The sequence below is a fragment of the Trichoplusia ni genome, chromosome 3 (assembly GCF_003590095.1).
Source record: "Trichoplusia ni isolate ovarian cell line Hi5 chromosome 3, tn1, whole genome shotgun sequence".
NCBI classification, from domain to species: Eukaryota; Metazoa; Arthropoda; class Insecta; order Lepidoptera; family Noctuidae; genus Trichoplusia; species Trichoplusia ni.
The window spans coordinates 4,260,945-4,288,442 of record NC_039480.1 but is presented as its reverse complement, the minus strand read 5'-3'; the positions used below and the strand labels follow the sequence as shown (position 1 = coordinate 4,288,442).

At 37.0% G+C, this 27,498-nt stretch overlaps 2 protein-coding genes across 10 annotated transcripts in view; one reads left to right on the top strand and one right to left on the bottom strand.

The window, feature by feature from the left end:
* The window catches only part of LOC113508942, a 100,788-nt gene that overhangs the window by 6,728 nt on the left and 66,562 nt on the right, over window positions 1-27,498 (top strand). The gene's annotated exons all lie outside the window — the stretch shown is intronic.
* LOC113508944 overlaps window positions 698-27,498 on the bottom strand; it is a 56,276-nt gene continuing 29,475 nt past the window's right edge. The window contains exons 5-20 of the mRNA XM_026892155.1: window positions 25,095-25,195; window positions 24,046-24,210; window positions 23,146-23,268; window positions 22,523-22,642; window positions 21,936-22,065; window positions 20,654-20,777; window positions 18,927-19,081; window positions 8,011-8,107; window positions 7,153-7,283; window positions 6,388-6,575; window positions 5,778-5,864; window positions 5,093-5,190; window positions 4,482-4,585; window positions 3,828-4,004; window positions 3,196-3,369; window positions 698-963 (exon numbers count right to left, since the gene is read on the bottom strand). Coding sequence (XP_026747956.1) covers window positions 815-963; window positions 3,196-3,369; window positions 3,828-4,004; window positions 4,482-4,585; window positions 5,093-5,190; window positions 5,778-5,864; window positions 6,388-6,575; window positions 7,153-7,283; window positions 8,011-8,107; window positions 18,927-19,081; window positions 20,654-20,777; window positions 21,936-22,065; window positions 22,523-22,642; window positions 23,146-23,268; window positions 24,046-24,210; window positions 25,095-25,195 — 2,123 coding nt within the window. The 3' untranslated portion in view covers window positions 698-814. The remainder of the gene's footprint in view (window positions 964-3,195; window positions 3,370-3,827; window positions 4,005-4,481; window positions 4,586-5,092; window positions 5,191-5,777; window positions 5,865-6,387; window positions 6,576-7,152; window positions 7,284-8,010; window positions 8,108-18,926; window positions 19,082-20,653; window positions 20,778-21,935; window positions 22,066-22,522; window positions 22,643-23,145; window positions 23,269-24,045; window positions 24,211-25,094; window positions 25,196-27,498) is intronic.

Sequence of the window (27,498 nt, the reverse complement as noted above, 5' to 3'; positions counted from 1 at the left end):
TAGGACTACCAGGCCAACACGACATCAAGAAAGATCAAGACTGTGGCTAGTGCTTTCCAATCGTTTACATCTTCAATTATATCAAAATTAAACAACTATAGAAACTCAACGAAACATACTTTTTTAATCTTATTATATTTGCACTCCTTTTAATACATAAATATTTGAGCTATGTTAAGGACTGCCAATTCTGCTTTTTACAATTGCCGATGAATGAATGGCATTGGATTAAATTGACGCTATTCGTAATATCCTAAGATTTTGCATAATTGAAAATTGATTATATTTACTGTGAGTGTTCCGCCCGTACCGAATTTCCAATTATTATGTTGGAAAAAATCATTATAGTGGTATTTCCCCACGTTGTTATAAACTCACTTTTCTTGTGTGTTTGTCGTTCCGGTGGGATTTTTGGAACTCAATTTTGAGTCACTTGCCGATTAGCTAGCAGGCTGAAATTTTCAGGGTAGCTTCAAACCCGATGACAATGCAATTTAGAACTATAAAAACGGCTAGACCGATAAAATTTGAATGGAGTTATCGGTTTTTAGATGTTTTAGGGCCGGTTTTTCAATCGCCAGAAAACTTTTATTCGACGAATATGTTTGACGTTTTGACAGCTCTTGTATAGAAAATATGTCAAACGGCCATATTTATTCCTCGGATAAAAGTTATCTGACGATTGAAAAATCGGGCCTTAAGTCTATTAATTATTTGTCCTATTTCTATTCATTCATCGGCTATTGTGTATAGCGGAATTGGGGCAAGATAAGCTTTTAACATAGCTTAAATATTCCTCTCATATCCTCTAAGTTTATGTCCTCGTGTTGTACGAGGGTAGTTCCCTGGATTCCTTTCGTTTCCTCACGCACCATACTATCAGGAATACTAGCAGAGCTATTAAGGCTATCGCTAACAACACACCTAGGACTATAGCTGCGATCGCTGCCCCAGTTAGGTAACCTGAAATGGGAAAATATAGGTTAGTTTTTTTGTCGTTTTTTCTTGGTATATCATTCGGATCTAGGGGTGTTTTTTTGGATAGGTTTGGAGGAAAAATTATCCAAATTCTACCCTAAGGCTTCATGTAAAAAATCGTTTAAAAAATCTGTATCTATGTAGTTTGTTCGTCTGTTTATCGGTACTTTTTGTCTGTCCGTTTGTAGCTTTGTGTTATGTAGATAGTTTTTTTTTCCACGGATAGTGTTCGCGGTATAACAACCAATGCTCAAGTATATGGATATTTAAAATTACTCCCACACGGCTTATATGTTTTTTCGACGTATTCTAGACAATGGAACGGAACCCATTGTGCGCGAAGCTGACTCAGATTTGGCCAGCTTTCATAAGTCTCTTAAAATGTAGAAGTATTAAACACCTAAGTCGTATTATTTTACGAATGTCTTACAATATAGGCAACAAGGATTTTAAAAAAATCAATCGAACAACTCATATCATACATCAATACTTATTTCGTCTCTATATTAATTCTTATCTCCAATTGTACTATCTCCAAAGGACTATAAATTCTATGCACTAGTCTTCTACTTAAATAAAATCGATAACCGTACGCGTTGCGCCGTCCAGAAATAGACATCAGACCTACTACACATTATGAAGTGAACTCATTGTATTTGTGAAAGCGAGACAGAGAGACACTTCGTAGAGCGGCATCTCTGATCTACACTCACTGGTATACTTTAAGATGTGGTGGTAGGTAGATTAGAAGAGAACTCCAAGAAATCGCGGAATGACAGAAATTTGAAAAATGGGAATCGTAAATAGTAAGGATTTCATATCTAGGAGAAAAGTGGATGAAGCAACAAGCAACTCCAGGAGGAGCAATGATGGGCATGTGTATCAGGCTAACTTATTGCCTATGCATATCAGAATTATCAGAAGATTACATATTAAAACAGTCGCTGGAATCTACACCTGCAACTATGTGCATAATAATTGAATCTTTGAAACCCTAGTTCACATAAATACTTAGACCTTTGTTTAGTCCTAGCTACCGCATTAGGTTAAGTAACCTGTAATGGTAGATTAGTGTGATTATTAAATAAATAAATAAATAAATAAATTAGCTGTAGTGCTTTATGGTTGTGATTCTGAACTTTGTCTTTTAAGACTTTGGTATTTATGTTTAGGTTTGAACTTAGATTGTGTTCTTATAAATTTATCTGTGATGTCGATGACAATTATTCGTTTTAGTTGTCGATTTTTGCATAATATGTCCAGCCGGTAATAATATGTAGGAGTCAGGTGGTCAGGTCTTGTTACCATTGAGAGCTTTTAAGGAAATAAAAGCCTGCCAAGTGCGACTGGAATCGCGACACTGAGGTTTCTTCAGGGATAGGTTAAAGAAAGTTTGCGGCAAATGCCTGTCACCAATCTAATTGAATTCTTGCTTAATCTCGGTGTTTATCTGCATCAATTGTTATTCTAACGGCAATAGAAATACATAATCTATGAACATTTTAAGTGAATAGCATCACGTTTCATGAGATACGGTCTGGTGACAGAAGAACCGATTATAGTGCTTCGGCAATAGGGTTCCGTTTTTAAACTTTGGGTACATCAGCCCGAAAATTGAAGTTTCGTCTTCTGATGTCAATGTGGTCTGAAGAATTTGATTTAATTTTTGTCATTTTCCTAGCCTATGATACTTTGAACGAACAAAGCTTTTTATTTACATATTTCACTAGCATAGAAGCGATGTAAAACTATCTTTCTAGTCAGTATGGACACGTTGACTTATTTATAAACTATCGCACCTGTAGAATTATATTGTTCTTGTTTGACGTCACTATCCACCGATTTATCACCGATTGGTTTTTCTGGGGACAAATTTATCTGATGACCCGATTGCAAAAACCACACAACCCCTAGACACCTCACATCAGGCGACCGATGTCTGTCAACACATCAGACTTTTCTTTTAACTCTCAACAAAAAATAACTTAATTGAAAATGTAAATTCAGTACAATACACATATGTACTATAACGGAACAAGTAAATTTTAATTATATTGCTAAGTTTTCCACTTTATGTAGAATTATTTGAACACCCAGACACAGAACGAAAGATCGTACTCATCATACAAACATTTATCCTGGATGGGAATCGAACCCATGATCTCCGGACAGCAGTCATTGCCACTAACCACTAGACCAACACACTAATATACTCACCAGATATATCGATGACGTATGTGTTAGTATTGCCATAAGAATCCACTCCGTTGATGAGCACTCTTGGAGCACAGCAGGTAGCTCTGTATGTAGCTACCACGTCTTGACGACTTCCCGATATGAAGTCGCTGTTATACATTAAACCGATTGGTGATGACGAGAGTCGAAGCAGACCTGTGGAAGAAGAGAATTTAGTAATGGACTTAAGATAGTACCCTGTGGTACTCCTTGTCTTATGGTTGATTTATAACCTGATGTTGGGGTTTAAAACGATCGTAGGCTTCTGATATGTCTTAAAACATCCTAAATATTTTTCTTGTAGTTCCTCCAAATGTCCAGTCTCCAGTAACCAAATGATCGGAAACTGGAAAAGGTGCGTGAATTCGAACCATTGTTATTTACACATCTTTATAGTTGTTACGGGTAGTCAGAAGGTAGAAAGTCTGACAACCAGTCTGACTAAGGGGTATCGTGTGTGTTTCCCAGGTAACTAGGTTGAGGAGCTCAGATATTCAGTCGCTCCTCGTAAAACATTAATAATTAACTGCATCCGGTTAGACTGTAAGCCGATCCCAAAATAGTTGGAAAAAGGCCAGGATGACGATGACATCTTATATAAGTATCAACCTCACCTGACAACGGATCCCTGGCCACAATAGTAGCAGACCAGGCGTATTGAGCGCAGTCATCTCCCGTCCTGCCCAAACAAGTTCCTTGGAAAGTATGGGTAATTTCAGGCGCCCAGACATCTGTAGGTTCCGCTGAGTTCACCACGTAGACGTAGGCTGATAGGGACACTTGTTCATTACCTAGAACGTGAAATGGGTTTTGTTGAGGTGCTTTATGGTGATGATTTGTTGAAGCATTTATAATACTTGTTACAGAGCAAAGAGTTCGTTGTAATGTTTTAGTTTACTCCTTTGAAGAATTTAATATATCGAATATTTCGTCTCTCGAATGAAAGACTGCGGTAGGTACTATTTTGTTTCTCGCTTGAATGTTGGATAAGCTAGGAATTTGCTTAGTTGTGTTTGATGACGATCGGTCCAAGATGGCTGTCGCCACAAAATGGCGGACGATATGCATTTTGACATCCTGATTATGTGTATTAAATGAAAGGGCTTGACTAGTAGAATACTATTAAATAAAATTAAAAGATGCGAGCGATCAAAATACGCGTGAGTTGTGTAGAACTCTTGAATTTTAAACTAGTTTGAAAGCCAATTGTGGATTGGTATGTTGCCCCACAGTTTGGTTTACATAATTTAAGGCATTGAAGCACTTACCATAAGCGGTGAATGTGATCTTGTCTCTCTGCCCTGGTTGCATAGAAGGTGGTATAATTACGCTTACTATGACGTTCACTGTTTGCCCAGAAATAATACGTTGCCTGTTGGACAAAATATATTGGGTTGGAAAAGAAACTGGCCAAATGCGAGTTGGTATCGTGTAACTACTATTATCATGAGGAAAAAAGATAGCAAATGATACATTTGTTGTATATGAAATTAGTCTTTGTATAAGGTAAACAATAGGGGACCACAACGGAAATTATATCAGTTGTAGTCGAGTGATAATCTATCTATATCTCTACACTAATATATAAAGCTGAAGAGTTTGTTTGTTTGTTTTAACGCGCTTATCTCAGGAACTACTGGTTAAAATTGAAAAATTATTTTTGTGTTGAATAGAAAATTCATCGAGAAAGGTTTTAGGCTATATACCATCACGCTGCGACTTATAGGAGCGAAGATACAACAGAAAATGAGGCAAAAACAGGGAAAATGATTTATCTTCGAGGGTTTGAGTTCCAAAATAACTTTATATCTTCTAACCTTATATCTTCTAACCAGCAAGCTTCCAACAGCTAGTATAAAATATAGAAAGGCAAACTTACGATTTTGGTTGTATATCGGACAAGAATCTTAGCTCGCCAACTGCCCCAAATGAGAATCTCACCGCTTGGTCTCTATAGTTCGTTACTTCAAAATGTAACTGTAATTAGAATAAAAAGGCATCATCATTATCACCCTTAATGACCCACATTTATGCCCTTATCCTATATCTCTTGCCTTACATACTAATAAAAAAGTAAAGCTTTCTAATTCGCCTTCCTTCTTTAGGATCATAATACACGTCACTGATTAAAAGACACAAAACTCCTCAGAGCTAGCTACAATGGCCATCTTACAGCTCCAGCATCAGATCAGCTTGTCATCATAACATAGCATGAATACGCAATACATGAAAAACTTCAGTTCAATTGAAATCCGAGAAAAATCTAATTTAACTTACGAAATTTGAATACAGACAAAAAACAGATGATCCCTACTAATATTATAAATGTGAAAGTAACTCTGTCTGTCTGGCTGTCTGTTACGTTTTCAAGTCTAAACCACTGAACTGATTTAATTGAAATTTGGTACAGAGATAGAGTTGACCTTGAAAAAGAACATAGAATAGTTTTTATCTCGGACTTTTGAAGAGTTCTCTTGGGAACACGATATAAGGTCGGCCTCGAGGCGGGCGAAGCCGCGGGCGAAAAGCTAGTACTAAATAAAAGCATAGAAAATGATACTAACCTGTAGATTCTCCCCCGGTGCACCATATAGACGGCTAGCTAAGCCAATTTGTACAGATGTCAGCAATGATCCTTGCTGGTTAACCACCTATAAACAGAGGTTTATAGCTAAACTACAAAAATATATCACCATCATCATCATTTCCCTGCCCTTATCCCGAATATTTTCTTTAAAAAAAAATACGACGCCTGCATAAAGGAACTTAATCCTTGTGTCGGCAGTTTCCCAAACATACAAGTCACATGCACAAAGACACCCAGACTCAGGACAAGCATTCATGGATCACACAAATGTTTGGCCTACGCGGGGAACCAACCGCAATACGTCGCTCAGTGAGTTTGGCGTGGAGACCTCAACCAGTCAGTTATTTGAGATGGCACAACATGTGTTCATCTTTCACACCTTTCTATCTGACGTCATCACACAAGAAACACTCTTTGTGAAATCGTCTTTTATACAATCCATGCATCGTTTCTTCAATCGTCCTTACCAAATGTATCACGACCTTACCAATGGGTAAGAACACTCATTGCATCCATGTCGTCTTTTGCACAATCCATACAACGTTTCTTTGGTCGTCCCAACCAATAACCAAGAAACTCTTCCTTACCTGTGATACAGCCCTGCTGAATTGTTGTGAGCTGTCGTTGAACAGCAACTGAGCCTCATACGCCTTGGAGTTCAGCTCCTCAATCCTCTCAAGGTCGTTGGAAGACTCAGGGAAGATGACCGCAGCTGACCTGCCCATCCTGATCTCTGGTTGGTTGAGCGGCCCCGAAAGACGTATAAATGGCTCTCCTGAAAGTTGTTATAGGAATTTGTTGCTTTTTGAAATGATTATGTATTAATTCTGTAAATATTATAGGATAGACGTTATCACTTTTACTTGTCATATACTAAGACTGGTTATCAGACGTTCTAGCTTCTACTACCTGTAACGGCTTTCAAAGTAGTACCAATAATAGCCGGGCACTTATAATGACTTAGATGGTCACCAATCCAGGGACATACCGTATCAATTGTAGCTTAGCCACGAGCTCTTCAGGGAGGGCTAGTAGTTAGTACTTCTGTAGGGAGTTAGTTTATAGAGTTTAAGTCCTTTTTTTCCTTAATTCTTTATTATAATACTAGCGGTAACATGCGGTTCCTCCCGCGTGAGATATAGCTGTAACGCATGATCCTGTATTTCTTAAGTTGATTAAAGCGAACTCTATGTAACTTTATTTCTCCAAGGACATGTTTGCCAAATTTCATGACGATCGATTTAGTATTTTTCGCGTGGAGGCTTAACAAACAAACTAACATTCGCATCTATAATATTAGTAAGGTAGTATACCTATTAGTGTTTAAATAAAAATACCATTTGTTTCCTTACCTCTTAGATCTCTCCCAACAATCTTCGCGTAGACCTTGGATCCTTTAACTGGTGGCAGCGCCACATCAGCCACCAGCTCTACAATGGGGTCTATCTCCTCATTCTGACCTTCACCAGCCATTGGTTGATAGCTGTAAATAATTAACTCTTTAAACTGGCGTGTTGGTCTAGATTCTAGAAATAAGTAGCCTTAATTGTAACGAGGTCTGCTATAAAACTCTGAAAATTTGAATTGGATGAAAACCGTTTAAATGCCAGTCGCAATAGGAAACGAACCGCGACGGTTAAGGGCAAAAATAGAATAACGAAAAACAAAAATGGTCACTCATCTAATTTGTGACCTTACTAATGCTGCTTAACCTTGATGTTTATTTTTTGCAACTACTACATCATCTGTGATAAATAAAATTGGCTATCTATAACGGTTCAAGCATTCGTGGATTACACAAATGCTTTTCCTACTTTGGGATCGAACCCTTAAAACGTCGCGCAAACTGATCCTAGCAAGATGATCTACCACTTGGCTATCCGTGCAGTCAAAATTTTACAAACGCCAATGTAACAAACCTTTCTCTACATTGCTTATTTGATTAGAAAAACTCATTGAATAGATTGTTGATCTACCCATTCATAGTTACATCATTAAGAGAATGTGAAAGTTCCGATGGTTATAAAAAGTTTAATTATTCATTCTTTTTACGTTTTAAAAAGGTATATCGTTTGTGTTGCTTTTTGTTTACAATCCGCTTCAAAAAGAGTCTTCTTAATTTCGGCCTATATTTTATTTACTTATCTAAACTGCATACTTGGTGTTATCAACCATAAAAATAAGGCTGTATTAATTTATTGAATGCTTACCTGAAAGGTAGCTTCGCGAGTTCAGTTCCATATTCGTCCACCAATTGTGATTCCCTGACGCTAGCTACAGGCCCAGTCACTCGGAATTTGAGAGTATCTGAAAATAAATAATCATTATGTTATAGTCAGTCATCACCTACATATATACTCATACAAAAGTAGGTGGCATTATGAGTCAAAGGTTTAGTTCGAATCCACGCACCGATGTATTTACCAATTAATGTGAATAATAATTGTTGCTCGCGGGCCCGCCCTCTAGACGTCGAAAATGATCCCACGGAAACATGAAATCGGGATGAAAGTAATCCTATGTGTTAATTCTGATTATAAACTATGTACCAAGTTTCGTCTAAATCCGTTCAGTGCTTTTTACGTGAAAGAGACAACCATTAACATCTATACATATAACTTTCGCGTTTATAATATTACTAATATTATAAACGCGAAAGTTAGTTAGGTTTATAAATGGCACACGCTAAAAACTGCGAAGGAAAACATCGTGAGGAAGATACGTCTTAGAATGGTTCAAGGGTGTGTTGCGTCACGTCAGGTCTACGGGCGGTTTCAACTCTGACACCAGGTTGTACACCAACCATATGATAAACAAGAAGAAAATTTCCCATTTTCCCTGTTTTCGATACATTTATGACGTCAGCAGACAAATGATGTTTGTCGAGTTCCAAAGTCTATACCGTATTGTCTGCGTCAGTTCTAGACTTTATCCAATCTTATCTTTGCTATGTAGTATAGTAATGGTTTGGCGCCATCTCTCGGACTCGAATTAAGTCTTACTTATACGGCTTAATGTAAAAGTAGCTGTTGCATTTCATTATTTTAAAGGATCAATATTTAAGCCAAATTATAAAACGTAGTCCATTCCAAAACAAACTTTTATATCATTAATTACCGCCCCCCCCCCCTCATTATCCCTTACAACTATTTTTTCCATTTAAAAAGGAACCTATGTCTTTTATCAGGCTCTAGACTATCTGTGCATCAATTTTATTACATTTGGTTCAGTACTTTTGTCGTCAAAGCGGGGACGGATAGAAAGATAGACAGAGATACTTTCGCATTTATAACGTTAGTAGGGATTAACCCACCAGAGATCGCACACGACCTCCTTAAAACGTGTCTCGATACTGTGGACAAATTAAAATTCCTGGCCAGTCACCTAGCTTAGTAAAGCGACTGGCGCGTATACCCCAAAATTCGTAAGCCTTTATCCTATCAGACGTTTTAATTCTTCCATTGGACTATTTCCCACGTTTTTTTATACACTCACTTTTCTTGTTTCTTTGTTTGTCGTTCCGGTTGGATTTTTGCAACTCAATTTTGAAGCACTTCCCGATAAGCTAGCAGGCTGAAATATTATGGGTAGCTTCAAACCCGATGACAATGCAATTTACAACTATAAAAACAGCCGGACCAATTTTGATATCATTTGAATGGAGTGTCATTTTAAACCGTGCAGTTTTTAGATTTTTAAAATCTTTTAATCATTATGTTTAATTTCATCCATATTTAGCGTAAATACTAAATACCCTTGTGAATATCCTACTAGTTATCCATTCATCGGAGACTGTTGATAACCTTTGGCTGATGACGTCACTTCCTATTCGATTCTTGCCGTCATAGAGACATGCGCGAGATAAGGGCATAGTCTCATCTGTATAAGAGCAGAAGATATTATCACCATCCCTAAAACCCCTTTTTATCTCAAATATCGTTAATATTATTTCTGGTGCAAAATCTCTCAGATCATCTTAAAATCTAAAATTGAAAATGCCAATGCACTCGACATAATTTTATGACAGATCTTTTCGCCCGCGGCTTCGCCTGCGTCGCGGTCGGTTATATCGCGTTTCAAAGAGAACTCTTCAGAAGTCCGGGATAAAAACTATCTTATGTTCTTTCTGTAAGGTCAACACTATCTCTGTACCAAATTTCATTAAAATCAGTTCAGTGGTTTAGACGTGAAAGCGTAACAGACAGACAAGAGTTACTTTCACATTTATAATATTATAGTAAGGATAATGGCTTTATATATGAAGCTGTATAACTTTTCTTAAAGAGATTTCGCATTTCAAGTTTGGGACGTTCAGTAATTTTCAAACACAAAGTTAATTGTATTTTGCAAAGCCGGCATTGAGCTAAAAAAACCGGTTAGTTTGAGGTGTGTAAAAGTGCTAAAATAATTAGTCATGTAATGGGTAGTTGTGGACCGCGGTAGTACCCGTGTTAACCTTGGTATTAGGATTCTAGAACTTTAGTCTAAAAGTTGAGCTTTCCCACGTTTTTATACACTAACTTTTCTCGTTTGTTTGTCGTTCCGGTTGGATTTTTGCAACTCAATTTTGAGGCACTGCCCGATAAGCTAGCAGGCTGAAATTTTCAGGGTAGCGTCAATCCCGATGACACTACAATTCACAGCTATAAAAATGACTGAACCGAATTTGATAAAATTTGAATGGATTTTTCTTTAGAAATTCGTAAGGATCTCTCAAAGTCGCGGGACTGACACATGCTTGACAAAAAATATAACACGAAATTAGGAAACGTCAACTTATTGAGAAAAATAACATACACATAGGAAATACTAAAATAGAACTCCTCCTATTTTAAAGTCGGTTAAAATATACACTATCTGTGTTGACCCTATTAATTATAACGAGATAATAATAGCTAATCAGTTGTGTATGTTTATTTTATATCAGCTATTGATAAAAACATGTATTGTGATTTAGTTTAATAGAAATTATTGACGCGCCAACACGGCCATATTGTATTTTTAAAACAATATTATTAAGTATAGTGAGTGTATTTAAATAGTTCGTATAGTTTTGTGAAATCAGTAGTTGTTATAATATAGCGTGGTGTGTTTACGGACTTTATTAATTTGTGTATAGATTTTTATATCACAATTTAATTAAAAACTTTTCCTTGTTTCCTACATATTTGACAGTCGTTACAGGTAGTCAGAAGCTTGAAAAGTCTGACAACCAGTCTAACCAAGGGGTATCGTGTTGCCCAGGTAACTGGGTTGAGGAGGTCAGATTGGCAGTCGCTCCTTGTAAAACACTGGTACTTAGCTGAATCCGGTTAGACTGGAAGCCGACCCCAACATAGTTGGGAAAAGGCTAGGCCGATGATGAATTAAAAACTTTTTTAATGTATTTAAGTGAAAAGCGCATTCGAAATGGTTTAGTCGTGTCTGAGGTTGCCGCGTTCAAACATATGTGGGACTAGCCCGCCACACATGCCCGCCATTGCAACTCCTTTAAGCCAGGATCTACAATGAAACCAACGAAAACCACCGAAACACTTTAAGTCCGGTGTGTCCCAGGGGAAACAATTAACTGCCTTGGTTCAAATGTACAGGCAATTTAGTATTGAATCTCATATATTAATTTTTGGCGTTTATATTATACACTATCTTTCTATGGGATACTGTGTTACCTAGTTTGGGCTGTGGAGGTCAGATAGGCAGATGTTTTATATAATATGGTACGTAGTTAAAATTACAGGGGGAAGTCCATAAGTTTTATTTTGGAAATAGTGGTCAATATTACAATTAACAATATTAAAGTGATATATTTTTTAAAAGCTCCCACAATTTTGAAATGGCTTCACCGATTTTTATCGAACATATTATCTAAGAACAGTCGCACACAATTCAACTGCAATACAATAAGTTAAGTTAATCAATTATGTTAAATTGCCTAATCTGTTCGGGAGCTACGATACTACAGACAGACTGACAGTCACGTCAAGCTTATAAAACCTCTCTTTTTTAAGGAAAATCTTAGTCCATCAAATTTACGACTGTAAAGCAAGCTTCTTTTGGAATTCAGTCATCTATTGTTATTACGGCAACAGAAATACATAATCTGTTAATATTTTGAGTGTCCATCTTAGCAGCTTTATTTATTTTGAAGAATACGATGATTAAAGTCTTTGTTATGTAAATATTCTATTCCGTTTTGCTATGTTGGACTCACCCCAAACAGTTTTATCAGAAAGCACTAGCTGTTGCCCGCGACTTCGTCCGCGTGGTTAGAAGATATAAGTGGCCTGTTGGTTTAGTGGTTAGTGACCCTGACTGCTATACCGGAGGTCGTTGGTTCGATTCCCACCCAGGACAAATGTTTGTGTGATGAGCACGATCATTTGTTCTGTGTCTGGGTGTAATTTATCTATATTATGTATGTATTAAGAAGTATATAAGTATGTTTATCAGTTGTCTAGTACTCATGATACAAGCTCTGCTTAATTTGAGACAAGATGGCGTTGTGTGAATGCTGTCCAATAATAATAATAATAATAAGTTAGAAATTTTTGAGCGGAACCCCTCGAAGATGAATAATTTTCCCTGCTTTTCCACATTTTCCATTGTATCTTCGCTCCTATTAGTCGCAGCGTGATGGTATATAGCCTAAAACCTTCCTCGATGAATGGTCTATTCAACACAAACATATATATTTTCAATTTGAATCAGTAGTTCCTGAGATTAGCGCGTTCAAACAAACAAACTCGTCAGCTTTATATATTAGTATAGATTATTCATAGGTCAAAGGTTAATAAACAAGAGTATAGAATTTATTTATCTTCCTGTTTAGATATTTAGTTATTCTATCCTTCTTGAGGTAACAACGCAAATACCTGCATTGCGCGACGTGTCGTGGGTTCGATCCCGTAAGACAAACATTTGTGTGATCCACGAATGCTTGTCCTGAGTCTGGGTGTCTTTGTGCATGTGACTTGTGTGTTGGTGAAACCCACCGCGATACAAGGATTAAATTATTTATTGCGGGAGTCGTTTAAAAAAATGGTACTTTAACTAAGGAATTAAATAAACTTTTTTTAGTCAACGCCATCTAGTGTCAAACTAAGCAAACCCTGTATTATGAGTACTAGACAACTGATAAACATACTTAATACTTATATATCTCTAAATACATGCATATTAAAGATAAATTACACTAATGATGCCACTGGTCATATTAACTCATACTTAAGTCCTAGTTGGTGTCGAACCCATGACCTCCAGTATAGCAGTCAAGGCCATTAACCACTAGACCAACCGGACAATCTTACAAAGTGCGTTATTTTTAAATTTTATTAGGGTTCCGTGCGCAAGTGGTAAAAACTGAACTTTATTACTAAGGTGCCGCGGTCCGCATTCTATATGTGCGTCTGTCACCAGCCTTTATCTATTGAATCAGAAAAGCTAGATACTTGAATGTTCACAGATGACATATTATAATAAATTAATAGTTTAAAAAAATCTAGATCCCACGTTTTGCTAGCTCATCGGTAAATGCTTAAAAAATAAATTGCAAAGCTAAACTGGAACGACAAACAAACAAGAAAAGTGGGTGTATACAAACGTGGAAAAAATAAAAATCGAAGTCAAGCAATTCTTAGTACGGTCATAAATTTGATGGGTAACCAATTTCATTTACACATTTGTTTTTCAACCGTACCTATTTATACGGACCCCGCAATATCCCGACACCAACTCTGACTTAACCGGTTTAATTTGACTAATGATCTGCTATATCATTGTTAAGCTTGCCGAAGCCTCCTAAAACCAATATTTCAAAGTAACTTATTTGTGTTGAGTCACAGTCACGTGACCCGTTCTGTTTATTAAAAATAATAGAGGAAGTTGAAAACGCAACGTCACGGCGTCAAAGAGTAGTGAGGTAGAGAGGTCATGATAGGCAGAATACCTACTCGAGCTTATACATATAGAGGCCCTGAATTCCGATATTTATAATGGCCAATGATTTGAAATTGGATTAAATTGACACTACGTATTCTCTTCAGCGTTTTGCCAAAAAAATATTCAGATATTTAGTAAAAAATCAAAATCGAAAATTCCACTCTCGAACACTCACTGTCAATACAATGAATTTACAATTAATGTGTCGGCAAAATGTTTAGAAGACGAAAAGTGTCAAATTTAATTCAATCATCGGCCGTTAAAATAGCGGAATTCAGGCACAGTTGTCGAGTACTCCATATACAAATACAAAAAAAAAACTATAATATCTGAGGTACTCTTCCATTACATTATTCACTTTTTCTCGCATCCTCATCAAAAAAGACATGTATAAATTCAACATACTTTCAAAATAAATAAATAATGGGCGATCAATCCCGCGACACGTCGCGCTCAGTGAGTTAGGCGCGGTGACCTCAACCTCTCGGCTATCCGTGCAATCACAATATAATTGAACTAGCTGTTGCCCGCGACTTCGCCCGCGTGGTTAGAAGATATAAGTTAGGAATTTTTGAACGGAAACCCTTGAAGTTGAATATTTTCCCCCGTTTTTGCCACATTTTCCATTGTATCTTCGCTCTTATTAGTCGCAGCGTGATGGTTTATAGCCTAAAACCTTCCTCGATGAATGATCTATTGAACACAATAATATTTTTTCAATTTGAACCAGTAATTCCGTAGCTTAGCGCGTTCAAACAAACAAACAAACAAACTCTTCAGCTTTATTATATAATAATTAGTATAGATTGTCACCTCTGTTTCATATATTCTTTGGTATCTATAAAACTGACGGTGTGCGTGCGAGATATCATTCTATGCCATTCGTTTTAGTGTTTGGTTGAGGATTTCGATTTTATATTCTCGTCTTCGATTTAGTGATACTAAAATCTTTGCGCTAATATTAGGAATATCGTTCACCGATTGTAGTACTAGTAAGTTTGTTCGGGTCTATAGTGAGACTTGTAGATTTATTTTTGTCATTCAAAGTTGATTTTTGAACGACCGGTCGGTTAAAACTCGCTAATACGTCCGTTTACGCTGTCACAGTCCAAAGCTATTAGTTGACACCTCTTTATACAAAGTTTTAAAGAACATCGTTTTGATATAAAACCTTTCATTAAGAAATCATTTTCTGATAGTAAAATTAGTCCTAATTGCCTAATTCGATGTTTGCAAAATATTTCTCTAGGCGCGAAATAAACGCCGTTCATTCAGAAACCACATATCAAATCTTAATATTTATAGTTTACGTAATAAATGACACGAAATAACTGGCTCGACTATGTTGGGCTGTATTCGACATTTTTGTCTTTACCTGGCTGTATGCAAGAGTGTCCTTGGCTTACTTATGGAGCGACGCCATCTTGGACGGAGCTGTCATCGTGACATTCAGAGGTTAAACTTTTTTTTAAAAGCATGGGTAAGGGTTTATTCAGAACGTCAATTTTTTTTTTCTTTTACATTTTGTTTTGTTTAATTGACTTTCTGTGTAAGCCCTTGTATTGTGCATGTTTTGTTTGTTTGCATGTTTTTTATGTCTTAAGGTTTGTTTTTATTGCAGTTTTAGTTTATGATGTTACAATACGTTAATGTTTTTTCATCATACTGATATTATTTATGTTTGATAATTTATTTGAGAGATTATAACTGACTTAGATATTATTATTTTATTTATTTTCCTGTTTTTAGGATACCGCTACCGTACTTAAATACCGGGTATTTTTATGGATTGAAAAGGTCTTGGTGACTATCGTACTAATATTTGAAATATGTTGGTATGGTTGTACGTTTACTATGCTTTTGCGGCTAAAACGCTTGTTAAATTTCGATGAAATTTGTAATAGGAATGATTTTTATAAAAAAGGAAATAATACCATCTTTGAGTAATGCCATAGCTATTCTTTGCCGCGTCAATCGCCGTACACATGACCGAAACCGGGGCCTGTAGCTACCTGTCAATAAATATTTCTTGTTGTGTACCTATAATGTTCGAACCCAAATAAATTAAAAAAAATAACAGACAGGTGGTTAAGAAGGGATCTGACAAAAAAATGTATATCATAGAAATGTTTTTCCAAACTGATTTAAGTTTTATAACTATCGCACATAGGGTTCATTTTCAACATTAATTCCTATTCCATTCGTTCTATTCTGCTTGCGAAATTTAAGCTTTGTCTCTAAGCATTAAGGTTTATTTTACTATAGCGCCTTTGATAGTATAAAAATCTGTGTTCTTTGATTTGTTATGATCGAATTATGTCACGTAAATATTTATTAATAGTTCAAGAACTTGTGGCAAGAAAGAAATGTGATTCATTAAGGACAATCTTCTTGTAAGCACAAGACGTTTTGAAGTAAAAAATCTTCTTTTCAACGACTCCCGTATTAAAGAATTAAATCCTGATAACGCGACGGTTATCACGGTGACGGACCCAGACTCAAGAAGAGCATTCGTTGATCACACAAATGCTTGTCCTACGTGTCAAACCCGCGACACGTCACGTGCAGTCGCTTTGGCGTGGTTCCCTAAACCACTCAGCTATCTGTGCAGTCAATTCTCTTTCTCGTCAGTCGTCGTAATGCGACAAAGGTCCTTTTTTTTTGGTAAGGCGGGGGAACCCTCATGGACACCCTCGGGGGAGAAAGTGGGTAGTGTCAGACTCTTACTGACTAAACCTGAACCGCCGTACAGCGTCCCCGTATTTATTAGGTGCGCGGCAATTTGCCACTCGAATATTCTATTGGTGCCATTCTATTGGTGTCGGCATCATATACGCTATCGGCTAATAGATGCCGACAGCTTCCTTCGTCTCGGAGGCCGACACGTAGAGAGCGTCGGCCTCTCCACCTGGCACTAGGACCACATCTACTGCACAAAATGTGGCCCCATCCGACAAAGGTCCTGGGTCCCAATTTCTCTATTTGCAACAATTTATTTAGGGCCATGCCTGTTAGCAATTTAAGGGTTATATCAAGAGTGCTATATTAATATTCAACGGCAATCAGTCGTAACTTGCTCGAAGGATGAAGACTGGGTATTAAAAATAAAAAGCTATGTAGTCCCTTAGTTACTTAAAATAGATACTTAATAAATATAAGACACGTATTTTTACCAAGAACAAAAATTGACAAAGAAAACCTGCTTTAAAGTTTAGGAGAGGGTGATTGTGACGTAGCGATTTCGTAAATACGTAACAGTGCCGTCACGCGTAAGTTTCATTCACTAATTTAGTCAATTTATTAGCTAAATATTAAAAAAAAATTGACGTCATCCTGATTCTTCCACTATTATCCATTAATGTGTTCTTTTATTTTTTTGTCTATATATATATATATATATATATAGTCCTCCTTATCGTTTTCGATAACGGCGACCATTGGCAATTCACCTCCTAGCGTGAGCCCTGATGTGACTGGCTAGACCGAGTTTGGATCTAAACACTCGGTCGCAAGCGCTGCAGTAAAGTTGACCCGCAGAATTGAGAGTATAGGTGTACGACGGCTTAGGCTTCTCTTTTTGGGCTTTTTTTTTTTTTTGTCTATAATGATGAATTGGAAAGATGCTTGCTTGTTTGTATGAATGACATTTGTTTTTTTTGAGCGTGCTTAAAAAAGCGGTCTGTAATTGGTCCTTTTGCAGTTATGTTACGTCATAGTATCGAGAAAGCTTAATTTAAAATCGCCGTCGCGTCATCTCATGACTAAGGTTGACTCCGGTTGGGTCAGAAACTAGTTGAACGATCCCGATAAATACGCCTGAGTAAAATGTTGCATCATTAAAATTTATGGAGTTTCTTGCCGGTTCTTCTTCATAAGAATGACACTTTGGAAACGTGCAACTAGAGTCAGTATTGTAACGTTTTAAAAGTGCCTGAGAAACGGCCTATTTGAAATAAAAAAAAAATGATTTTGATGATTATGATTTTGAAAAAACATTTTTGTCCCTAATTCACCTAAATACATTTTTTGATCACCATCTTTATTACATTTCAATCTACAGAACCCTGATCATAATTATCCCTAGTTTTTCTATTCATAACAGTATTTCTCAATGGATGAGAGACTTTTTTGTATACACAAAAGAAAAGTGAAGTGTAGCCTTTTTTGTGATACAAAAAGTTAATGATGAGATTTAATACATACGGGTTTTAAACATACGACAAAGATTTGTGTAATGTTTTTGATATTGGGTATTTTCAACCGACTTCAAAAGGTTTTTTTTATGATTGCTATTCTAGAATTTTAACTGAATGAACCGATTTTGTTGATCCCTTTTAAGTTAACCTGAAAGAGCCTGTTCAATTTGGTTCTGTAAAAAAATTATCAAGTTTTTCTACTTATTTTTTTATTTGAAGTTAGTCATATATTATTGTCGCTAAAACAATATCTTTCTTCTAATATATAAAATTCCCGTGTCACGATGTTAGTTACCGTACTCCTCCGAAACGGTTGGACCGATTCTTAAGAAATTTTTTACACATATTGGGTAGGTCTGAGAATAGAACAACATCTATTTTTCATACCCCTAAAATATTTTATTTTTTGGACGGAATTGTTTGTTTTTATTTTTTTTATAATGTGGCATTAAAAATACATACAACTAGAAAAAAATCTCGGCAAAACAACGTTTGCTGGGTCTTCTAGCTATAGTATATGTACCACTTGATAAAGATTTTTACGAAGTAATGCTATGGACTGATGTGGGAATAATATGAAGATGAAGAATATGGAGTTTTTAACTGTTGATAATTGCTTATTAAGCAAGTGATTCGAAAAGACATTGGTGCGTGGATTTTAACCTTCGATGTGATATTCCAAGTATTCCAACTAAAACCGTTTCACAAACAGTTTGTGACGATATTATTAATACTAAAGGGTTCTTGATTATTTAACGATTGTACCTCAAATAAACAAAAAAATATCAAATGTAATATATAATTCTCGTGTCACGGTGTACGAAATTGAACTCCTCCGAAACGGCTCAATCGATTCTCATGAAATTTTGCATGCATATTGGCTAGGTCTGAGAATCGAACAACATTTATATTTCTCATAACCCATTATATTCCCCAAACTCGTTTGTCTTACTGACAACAATAAATACTATTCTTAAAATGAAGTCACTTACCCGGCGTATCAGTTTGGACGTTGAAGTGTATGTGCGCACGCGCAGACACGCACAACCGATAGTCGCATGTATCGCATCGCACGCTCAGGTGCCACATCCCTACGAAGGCTGCTTGTACTTCCGGCCGGTTAGGACTAGCTGGTAACACTGAGAGCCTGGAATGAGAGTAGAATTGAAAAATATTATTCTAATAATAATAAAAAGTATTCGACTGCACGAATTGCCGAGTAGTTGAGGTCGCCACGCCAAGCCTACTGTGCGCGTCGTGTCGCGGTTTCGATCCCCACGTATGACAAGCATTTGTGTGATCCACGAATGCTTGTTCTGAGTCTGGCTGTCATAGTGCATGTGATTTCTACGTTTGTGAAACCCTCCGCGACACAAGGATTAAATTGCTTACTGAGGGAGTCGTTCTTTGAAAAGAAGAATGTGTGTTTTGAAAGGCAGGTGCCTTAGTTTTTCATAGTAAATAGAAGGAACGATAAAATTTAACATAATAATACCCATAGCCCAAATTAGTTTTATCTCCAATAAAATATTTTTGTAGCTACCTTGGGTTATCCATGTCTATTGTTTTATAGAAATAGGGTGGACGGTCTCAGGTAGATACCCCATCATATTCTTTAGATTGAAGTTCTCAACAGGGCCTCTACATGTTGGTCCTGTGTCCCCGTTCACGCCTTTAAATAGGACCCGGTCTCTTCACATGAGGTTACCCCGTGAATTAAAAGGTACACAAATAATATTTTAATAAGTTCCACGAGGCGGCTTTTAAAAACCACTCTTGCTTAAAGAATTTCAACCTTATGTCACGGGAAGTTTCACAAACATTCAAGTCACATGCACAAAGACACCCAGACTCAGGACAAATATTCGTGGATCACACATTTGTACTACGCGGGGATCGCTCAGTGGGTTTGGCGTGGTGACCTCAACCACTCGGCTATCCTCGCAATCAAAACACTTTTTGCAATACATTTTATAACTTAACATTGAAATGTTTATAAACACTTAATTAAAACCCATTTGTATGATAGTAATAAACGTCAACTTGCGAACAAATTATTATTTAATTATAAATATTTATAAAAACATGTTGTTTCTCATATAAATTATATGTTGACATCGGAATTATCATATATTTATTTCGGGTTTAAGATTCTAATAGGTATGTATGTAATTTGTAATATTAATGAATTAAAAACTAGTGAATTAGTTAATTTGATGTTTTCTTTGTTTTTGAAAAACGACTCCCGCACTAAGGAATTTAATAGTATTTAACGTTTGTGAGGCGGACTTTTTTTAATGACTCTTCATATCAAAGAATTCAGTCCGTGTGTCGCGGGGAGTTTCAAAAACATCCAAGTCACATGCACAAAGTCGCCCAGACTCACAAGCATTCGTGGATCACACAAACGCTTGTCCTACGCGGGGATCGAAACCGCTACACGTCGCGCACAGTGGGCTTGGCGTGGTTACCTCAACCACTCGTCTAAATGCAGTCTACTATATACGAAATAAATATACTTACATTATTAAATGGTGCAACGGTTTACTCACGCCTAGTTATCGGGAGTTTACGACTCGCTCGCCCGCCGCGTCAGCTCATGATTAAGGACTCCGGTTGGGTCCGAAACTAGTCGGGCACTCCCGATTAATACGCGTGAGTAACCGTTGTATTTAATAATGAGTCAGTCTCACGATAGTTGCTATAAACATGTACTTACATGTCCAAATCAAACGAGGTGCCGGGAAACATCAGGTAGACGTCCCTCGGTGAGAATCCCTCGGTCCTCGATTTGGGAGAAAAGCCAGCTACCGATGTCGCGTTGTACAGGTCTATTTGAGGAGCTGTGGAAAATAGAATAGTCATTTTAACATCTTAGTTGTATGCAAGAGGTGTATTTTCATAGTTATATCTACCTTCATGATTATTTACGACTCTTGATGTAAGAAATTTAATCCCTTCCGGGGATTTCACCAACATTCAGACTCAAAACAAGCATTCCTGATCAAAACAAACCCTCATTCTATGCGGGGATCGAACCCGTGACACGCGGTGCAGTCAATTCATCATTCAGGGAAGCGATTAAGAATGCGGCAATGTTATATACGCGTATTAGTCATAATTTCAGCTGTCCTGACATATAACAAATAGTAATTGTTCAGCTCATCATCCCTCATTAAATAATCGTTCGACGATGTCCAAAATATATCTCACTTTACTATACATTGCGTAGCCACACTGATCTGGTATCTAAACTGATATATCATTGCCAGCAATGTATTACAAACAGCAAAATATTTCCAGAAATCAAAGTCAGCTTCGAATAATTATAATCGTTACAATAATCTGTCAGAAAGCTGACGCACTGCCGGAACAAAATGAGATAATAACAGTTGTTACAAAGTATTGTAATTTTCAGTACCATTTGTATTGTGTGTAATAGGTTGCTCGTTACATCGAAGGTTGTCTAAATCAGAGTATTTTATTTTAGCTACTTGATTTTATTTGAGGATGTGTATTATATTTATGTTAAGGTTCTTTAAAGGTGAACTTGTTTTGGTATTAGCGAATGATATCGTTGGTTGCCCTGATCAGTTTTAGAGACACAGGTTGCCGAGATCAACCTGACAAGATTGGACACCATCTGTAGTTTAAAGAAATTCGTATTGATTACCACAATCAGATCGCTTGCTATGATAAGAATAAATAGTTTACTGCGCCTTCTCTCTTTCATAAAGAAGCAAACATAGTTTTGTAGCTTTTGGTATTGGCAAAGGCTTAAAGCAACCAGGAGACCTACCAACACGTCTTAAAATAATATAATTGTGGGTGTGGAAGAAAGATGCCTCTCTACGCCGTGTATTGCGCTGTCACGTTTCCACCAACATTACCTTAAGACGTGGTGATAGACCCTCTTCTGGTTGCCGTGCCCAGTCTGATCATACCAACTGCTAATTTAATAAAGATAATATGATATATAAGCTAGTTAAAAGATGACTCACCGTCATTAGGTGGGTACAAGACGGCGTGCTCCACAGCCCCCTCAATGAAGATCCTCAATGCTGTCACTCCGTTTTCGACTGGTACTCCTAAAGATATAGCTTGACCGCCGCCTCGACGCACTAGTAACAACTGAAACAGACAAACATCTATATTATGATCGATTTTGCTTCGATATCTCTTCGAAGTTATTTTAAAACGTCGGAGTTGGTTTAATGCTAGGCGTGTTCTTTGAAACTCATTATAAACTATTTATCCCATATCTTCTCTGTGCAGTTTCGTCCCATTTCAATGGGCGTTAATAGCCCTGTTGACCGTTGCACTGTCAAGTTAAATGTCGTGGATTCAAATACGTAGTCTAAACAAAATCCATTTTTATTTCGTCAATTGTTACTGTTCTACTGCAAAGACCTTCGATTTTACTAACGTACGTAAATAAATTGGTAAGGAAATCGTCGTCGTTGTGAATTTTTCAAAGGTCGTAAGGACTGTTTAAACTATTGACACCAGGTTGTACATCAACCATACGATAAGAAGAGTAGAGCAGTTTTATACCATATTCTAAGAAATAACAAATGGTATCACTCACATCAAATTTCTCCATTCCCAATTCAGAATTGAGTCTTCCCCGTCGACCCTGCTTAGGGTCCAATGGGTTCCACTGCTCCAACTCAGTTTCTGCTGCGAAGTTACTCGAACCGTCAACGTCCTGGAATACAAAACCGACCATTATCAACACTTGGATTTGAAAAGATTTTTTGGTTTCATCTGTCCCTCTGTGTGTAATGAAATCTTGCAAGTTATTATCGAATTTCCGGTTTCCGATTGAGATGAGATCGTCATGAGATAATGCAATGTTATGATGATATGGATAGCTGCAAGAAGGCCATAGGATCTTAATAAATCACATCGACATCGGTTCAGTATTTTTATATTCCGCAAGTTTCACACAACGCCATCTAGTCTCAAACTAAGCAAAGCTTGTATTATGAGTTCTAGACATGTAAATACATACATAATATCAATTACACCCAGTCTCATCACAAAAACATTTAGCCTGGGTGGGAATCGAACCCAAGACCTCCGTATAGCAGTCATCATCACTAACCACTGCACCATACCAATTGATTTGTCTCGACACGTACTTTGATCCCAAGGTTAGCTTAAAATTTCTGTTTCTTTTTCTTTTAATCTCTTGTCTATGATACATACCATGACCTGAAGAGGATATGGCATGACGTCCCCCTCAGTATGCTTGGATATGTTTCTCAACTCTTGCAAGGACTGCTCGGATTCTTTCGTTAGATGTTCAGGGTCCGTCCATATTGTGTATACCTATAAACAGATGGTATAATTAGTTGCCATGGTACCGAGAAGCTCGTGGTTTTGTAAGCTCGATCGATCTTAAAGTTGCTTAATACTTAGCGCGGTCAGTTTCAAGATGGGTGAATTGCAGGTCGTGGCTATCATTTTTACATCTTATGCAGGTATATTAATATCCATTCCATTGAAATACTCTGCATTAGTTTATACACTTTACTCTCATTTTAAAACTGTCTGGACTTTAAAAGAGCCTACGACCCCTGAGTTTGTTTCGACATTTCTTCTCAGGGTAGTCAGATAGGAAATGTCCGCTCCAGCGTTCTCATAAAAGACATGTAAAAGTGATGAAATATCCTATTTGCAGAATAAATGATTTAATTTAATTTCATTCCATCTTTGATAGTCGTAACCGTTAGTCAAAAACTAAAAATTTAAACAACCCCTCTTACTAGGATTGAAGGAAGTTAGATAGGAACTCTCTCTGTAAAATGCTGGTATTAAGCTGCGTCTTACACTGGAAGTCGAGTCCAACATATTTCGCAAAAGCTCTCCTTATAATAATGTTCTTTTGAAACATTAATTCAATCCCAGTTTTAAAAATATCTCCGGGCGTCATAAACTATCAATCATTCATCTTTATTTGTGAATATAGGTAATAGTTAATAAGCAACGTAGGTACAGAACATAGGTATTAGTTGGTAAGCAATACATCAGGTCTTAAAGGTAAATTTTATATGAAATCAGGTTCTGCAACTATACGTTAAGAAAAATAATTATATACAATCATACCTTCAGCCTCTTTTCGACCAAGGCCCTGAGCGCGAGAGGCAGCCTCTGAGGATCGCCAGCTCCCTTATCCGTGATGATGAAGAGAGCACTGTCGTACGGAACCAGTTTAGCTGCTGTGGCCAACGCTCGCATCGTACCATCATTCGAAACGTCTGTTGCTACACCCTGGGGAACGATAAGTTTACATTTATCATTCATTACTTCTCATACGGGGTCTCTTAAGGGGTATCGTGTTGCCCAGGTAACTGGGTTGAGGAGGTCAGATAGGCAATTGCTCCTTCTAAAACACTGGTACTTAGTTGAATTTTGTTAGACTGGAAGCCGACCACAACTTAGTTGAGAAAAAGATAGGAGAGATGACAATAGAAGGAGTTGAAAATAATGACGGTGAAATCCCGGTAGGGCAGATGACATGAAAAAAAAAGTGTTATTGTATCGATGACGCACTCCTCTGACACTTAGGGCAACCGGTTAAAAGTAGAAATAGGAATACGAAGGAAGATACGACAATTTTAAACTCTCATCATTGGCCTAGCCTTTTCCCAACTATGTTGGGGTCGGCTACCAGTCCAACCGGTTTCAGCTAAGTACCAGTGTTTTACAAGGAGCGACTGCCTATCTGACCTCCTCAACCCAGTTACCTGGGCAACACGATACCCCTTGGTTAGACTGGCTGTCAGACTTTTTCAAGCTTCTGACTACCTGTAACGACTGTCAAAGATGTAGGAATAACAACCGGGACCCACAATTTAACGTGCCTTCCGAAACACGGAGGAACTCGTTATGACAAAGATGGTCACCCATCTACGGACCAACCGCGTCAAGCATAGCTTAACCTGTGATCAAATCACTTATGCGGTTATAGCTTAGCCACGAGCTCCTCAAGACAATTTTAAACTCTAAGAGCTGAATATCCATCATAATATCCCATTATCACGTGATACACATGCAAAATGTCATCTCAATCGGAAACCGGGAATTCGATCTTTAACTTTCAAGATTTGATTACAGACAAAGGGACAGGGGAAATTAAAGAAAAAGTTAATTACCTGGTATTTTAAAAGTAGTTTTGATAGAGCTTCTCCTACAGTCTTCTCAGTCGTGGTTGTGCCTGATTGTTGTAAATTATGTCTTGATCTCCAGTTTACACCTGTCAACAAAAAATATCGTCATTAGGGCCTTTGTTCTCAAATTTAGTAAGTGATAGCATCGCATGGCGATTTATCAAAGATTTCCCTTCAGTTTTTCGGAAGGTACGGTAAATTTTGGTCATAATACTGTTTCACAATTTTCCCACAACGCCATCTAGTGATACCCCTGGGCCGTCAAATTATGAGGCTAATTTGACGCGGGGTTTTCACAAACATTCAAGTCACATATACAAAGACACCCAGACTCAGGACAAGCGTTTGTGAATCACACAAACGCTTGTCCTAAAGGATCGAACTAATAGTCGCTCACAGTAGGTTTGGCGTGGTGACCTCAACCACTCGGCTATCCGTGCAATCGTTTGCAAGACGACTAATATACTTATAACGTATTATTAATATAATTTATTCAATCAATTTCAATAATAATGTTTTAATGAATGCCAACTAGTACAATAAGTCTTTTTTATGTGCCTTTGAATTATATGTACATTCTATAATTATGTGATTAGTCCATGTTATATTGTAGTATAAACCATTGTAAAAAAAACGAAGTTATTTCCTATTTAAAATGGATTGCTACATAAGAAACTGTGGTCGTTGTGGGGTTCATTATGTGTGCTTACAAAACGGTTTATTACTTTGAATAATATCCTCAAAATGTTTGGTTGGTTTTGACATGTTTAATTTTTCATTTATGTAAGTTTAATATTGTTTTGATCTTTGGAACTTAATACTAGCGCCAATTCGTGCTGTGGCACAAATTGAAACTACGCTCGACTGACACATTGACACTGAACATTATTTTTATATAGGATTCCCACAAAAAAATCCTTGTGTCGCATAATGATACACAAACTTTCAAGTTACAGACTTAAAACCACCCAGATCGCTAAACCCACCGCATCTTCGATCCCCGCGTAGGACAAGCATTTGTGTGATCCACGAATGCTTGTCCTGAGTCTGGGTGTCTTTGTACATGTGACTTGAATGTTTGTGAAATTTCTGCGACACTAGGATTAAATTCCTTAATGCGGGAGCCGTTTTTTTTTGTAACCTCAACATCGATGTATTCAACATCGTTTAGATGTAATTCCGGTTCGCACTTGCCTGTTTTTTAGCCAGTCAATCGTCAAGTTTTTGCCGTCTCTCTGCGGTGGCAACTGGAGCGTAAACTATAGTTTTACATAACACACACAAGGTCGCTGCCTTTCCAAACTTCCATGACGATTCGTTTAGTTTTCCCTTACGATAATAAGGTATTGATTTGTGCTGATCATTATTGATTTAAATGAAATCCTTTGCTGCTTTGTAAGTGATTTGGCTGAGAAGAAAACTGGAGTTAGCAACTTAACAGCAGATTATCTATACTAATATTATATCACTAAACTGATTTTAGTGAAATTTGGTACATACATAGATAGTCTAGAGCCTGAGAAAGGACACAAGCTCAATAATAGTTATGATTTTTAGTGCAACGGACTATACGGCTTTGAAATCTGACTGAAATATTGTTTATTGAAAATAATGAAATATGGTGCCATAGACAAATTCAACGATATATAAAAAAAAAATTGCGTCGAGGATTAATAATAATTCTTTTGCCGACTATACTGAAGATGGTTACACATAGTAACAATTAGCAATACTTAAGTCGAAGGCAATACAATTGTCAGATTATGTTAATACCGAAAAAAAATATTCGGCTCAAAATAAATATTCTTCAGGCTTATTAACTATTTTCATCACATTACAATATAAGACTGTTAAGGTGCTTCTATACTTTTTGAAATCCTTATGTTTTATTAATTTGATTTTCTCTTGGTTTCGCTTACTTTGGTATCGGTTTTGACTGCATAAATTATACCCTCTTTTAATGCACGGATAGCCTAGTGACCCATAGTAGCCGTGACGTGGGTTTGATCTTCGCGTAGGGTCTTTGTTCATGTGCCTTGTAGACTTGTGAAACTGCCCGCGAAATAAGGATTAAATTCCTTGTTGTGTCTAACAGGAGCGTTAGCTAAACTACGGAGATTTTTCTCCATAGCAATGACATTTTAGAACAGCGCATCTAGATCTGTAATTAATACTTCTTTAATACCGTTTTTACGCTTACTCGCAAATCGAGCTGGTGATTTTTAAGCTTCGGGATCCCTATAAAAACTCGTAAATAAACCAAAGAGTGTTATGCCATTTTTTATTTAAAAGAAACACAGGCTAATGTACTATCAGCTTAACAATGTATAAAACATGCATATACCGTACAATTTGTCATATTTAAATGACAATTAAGCTTGACGAATCG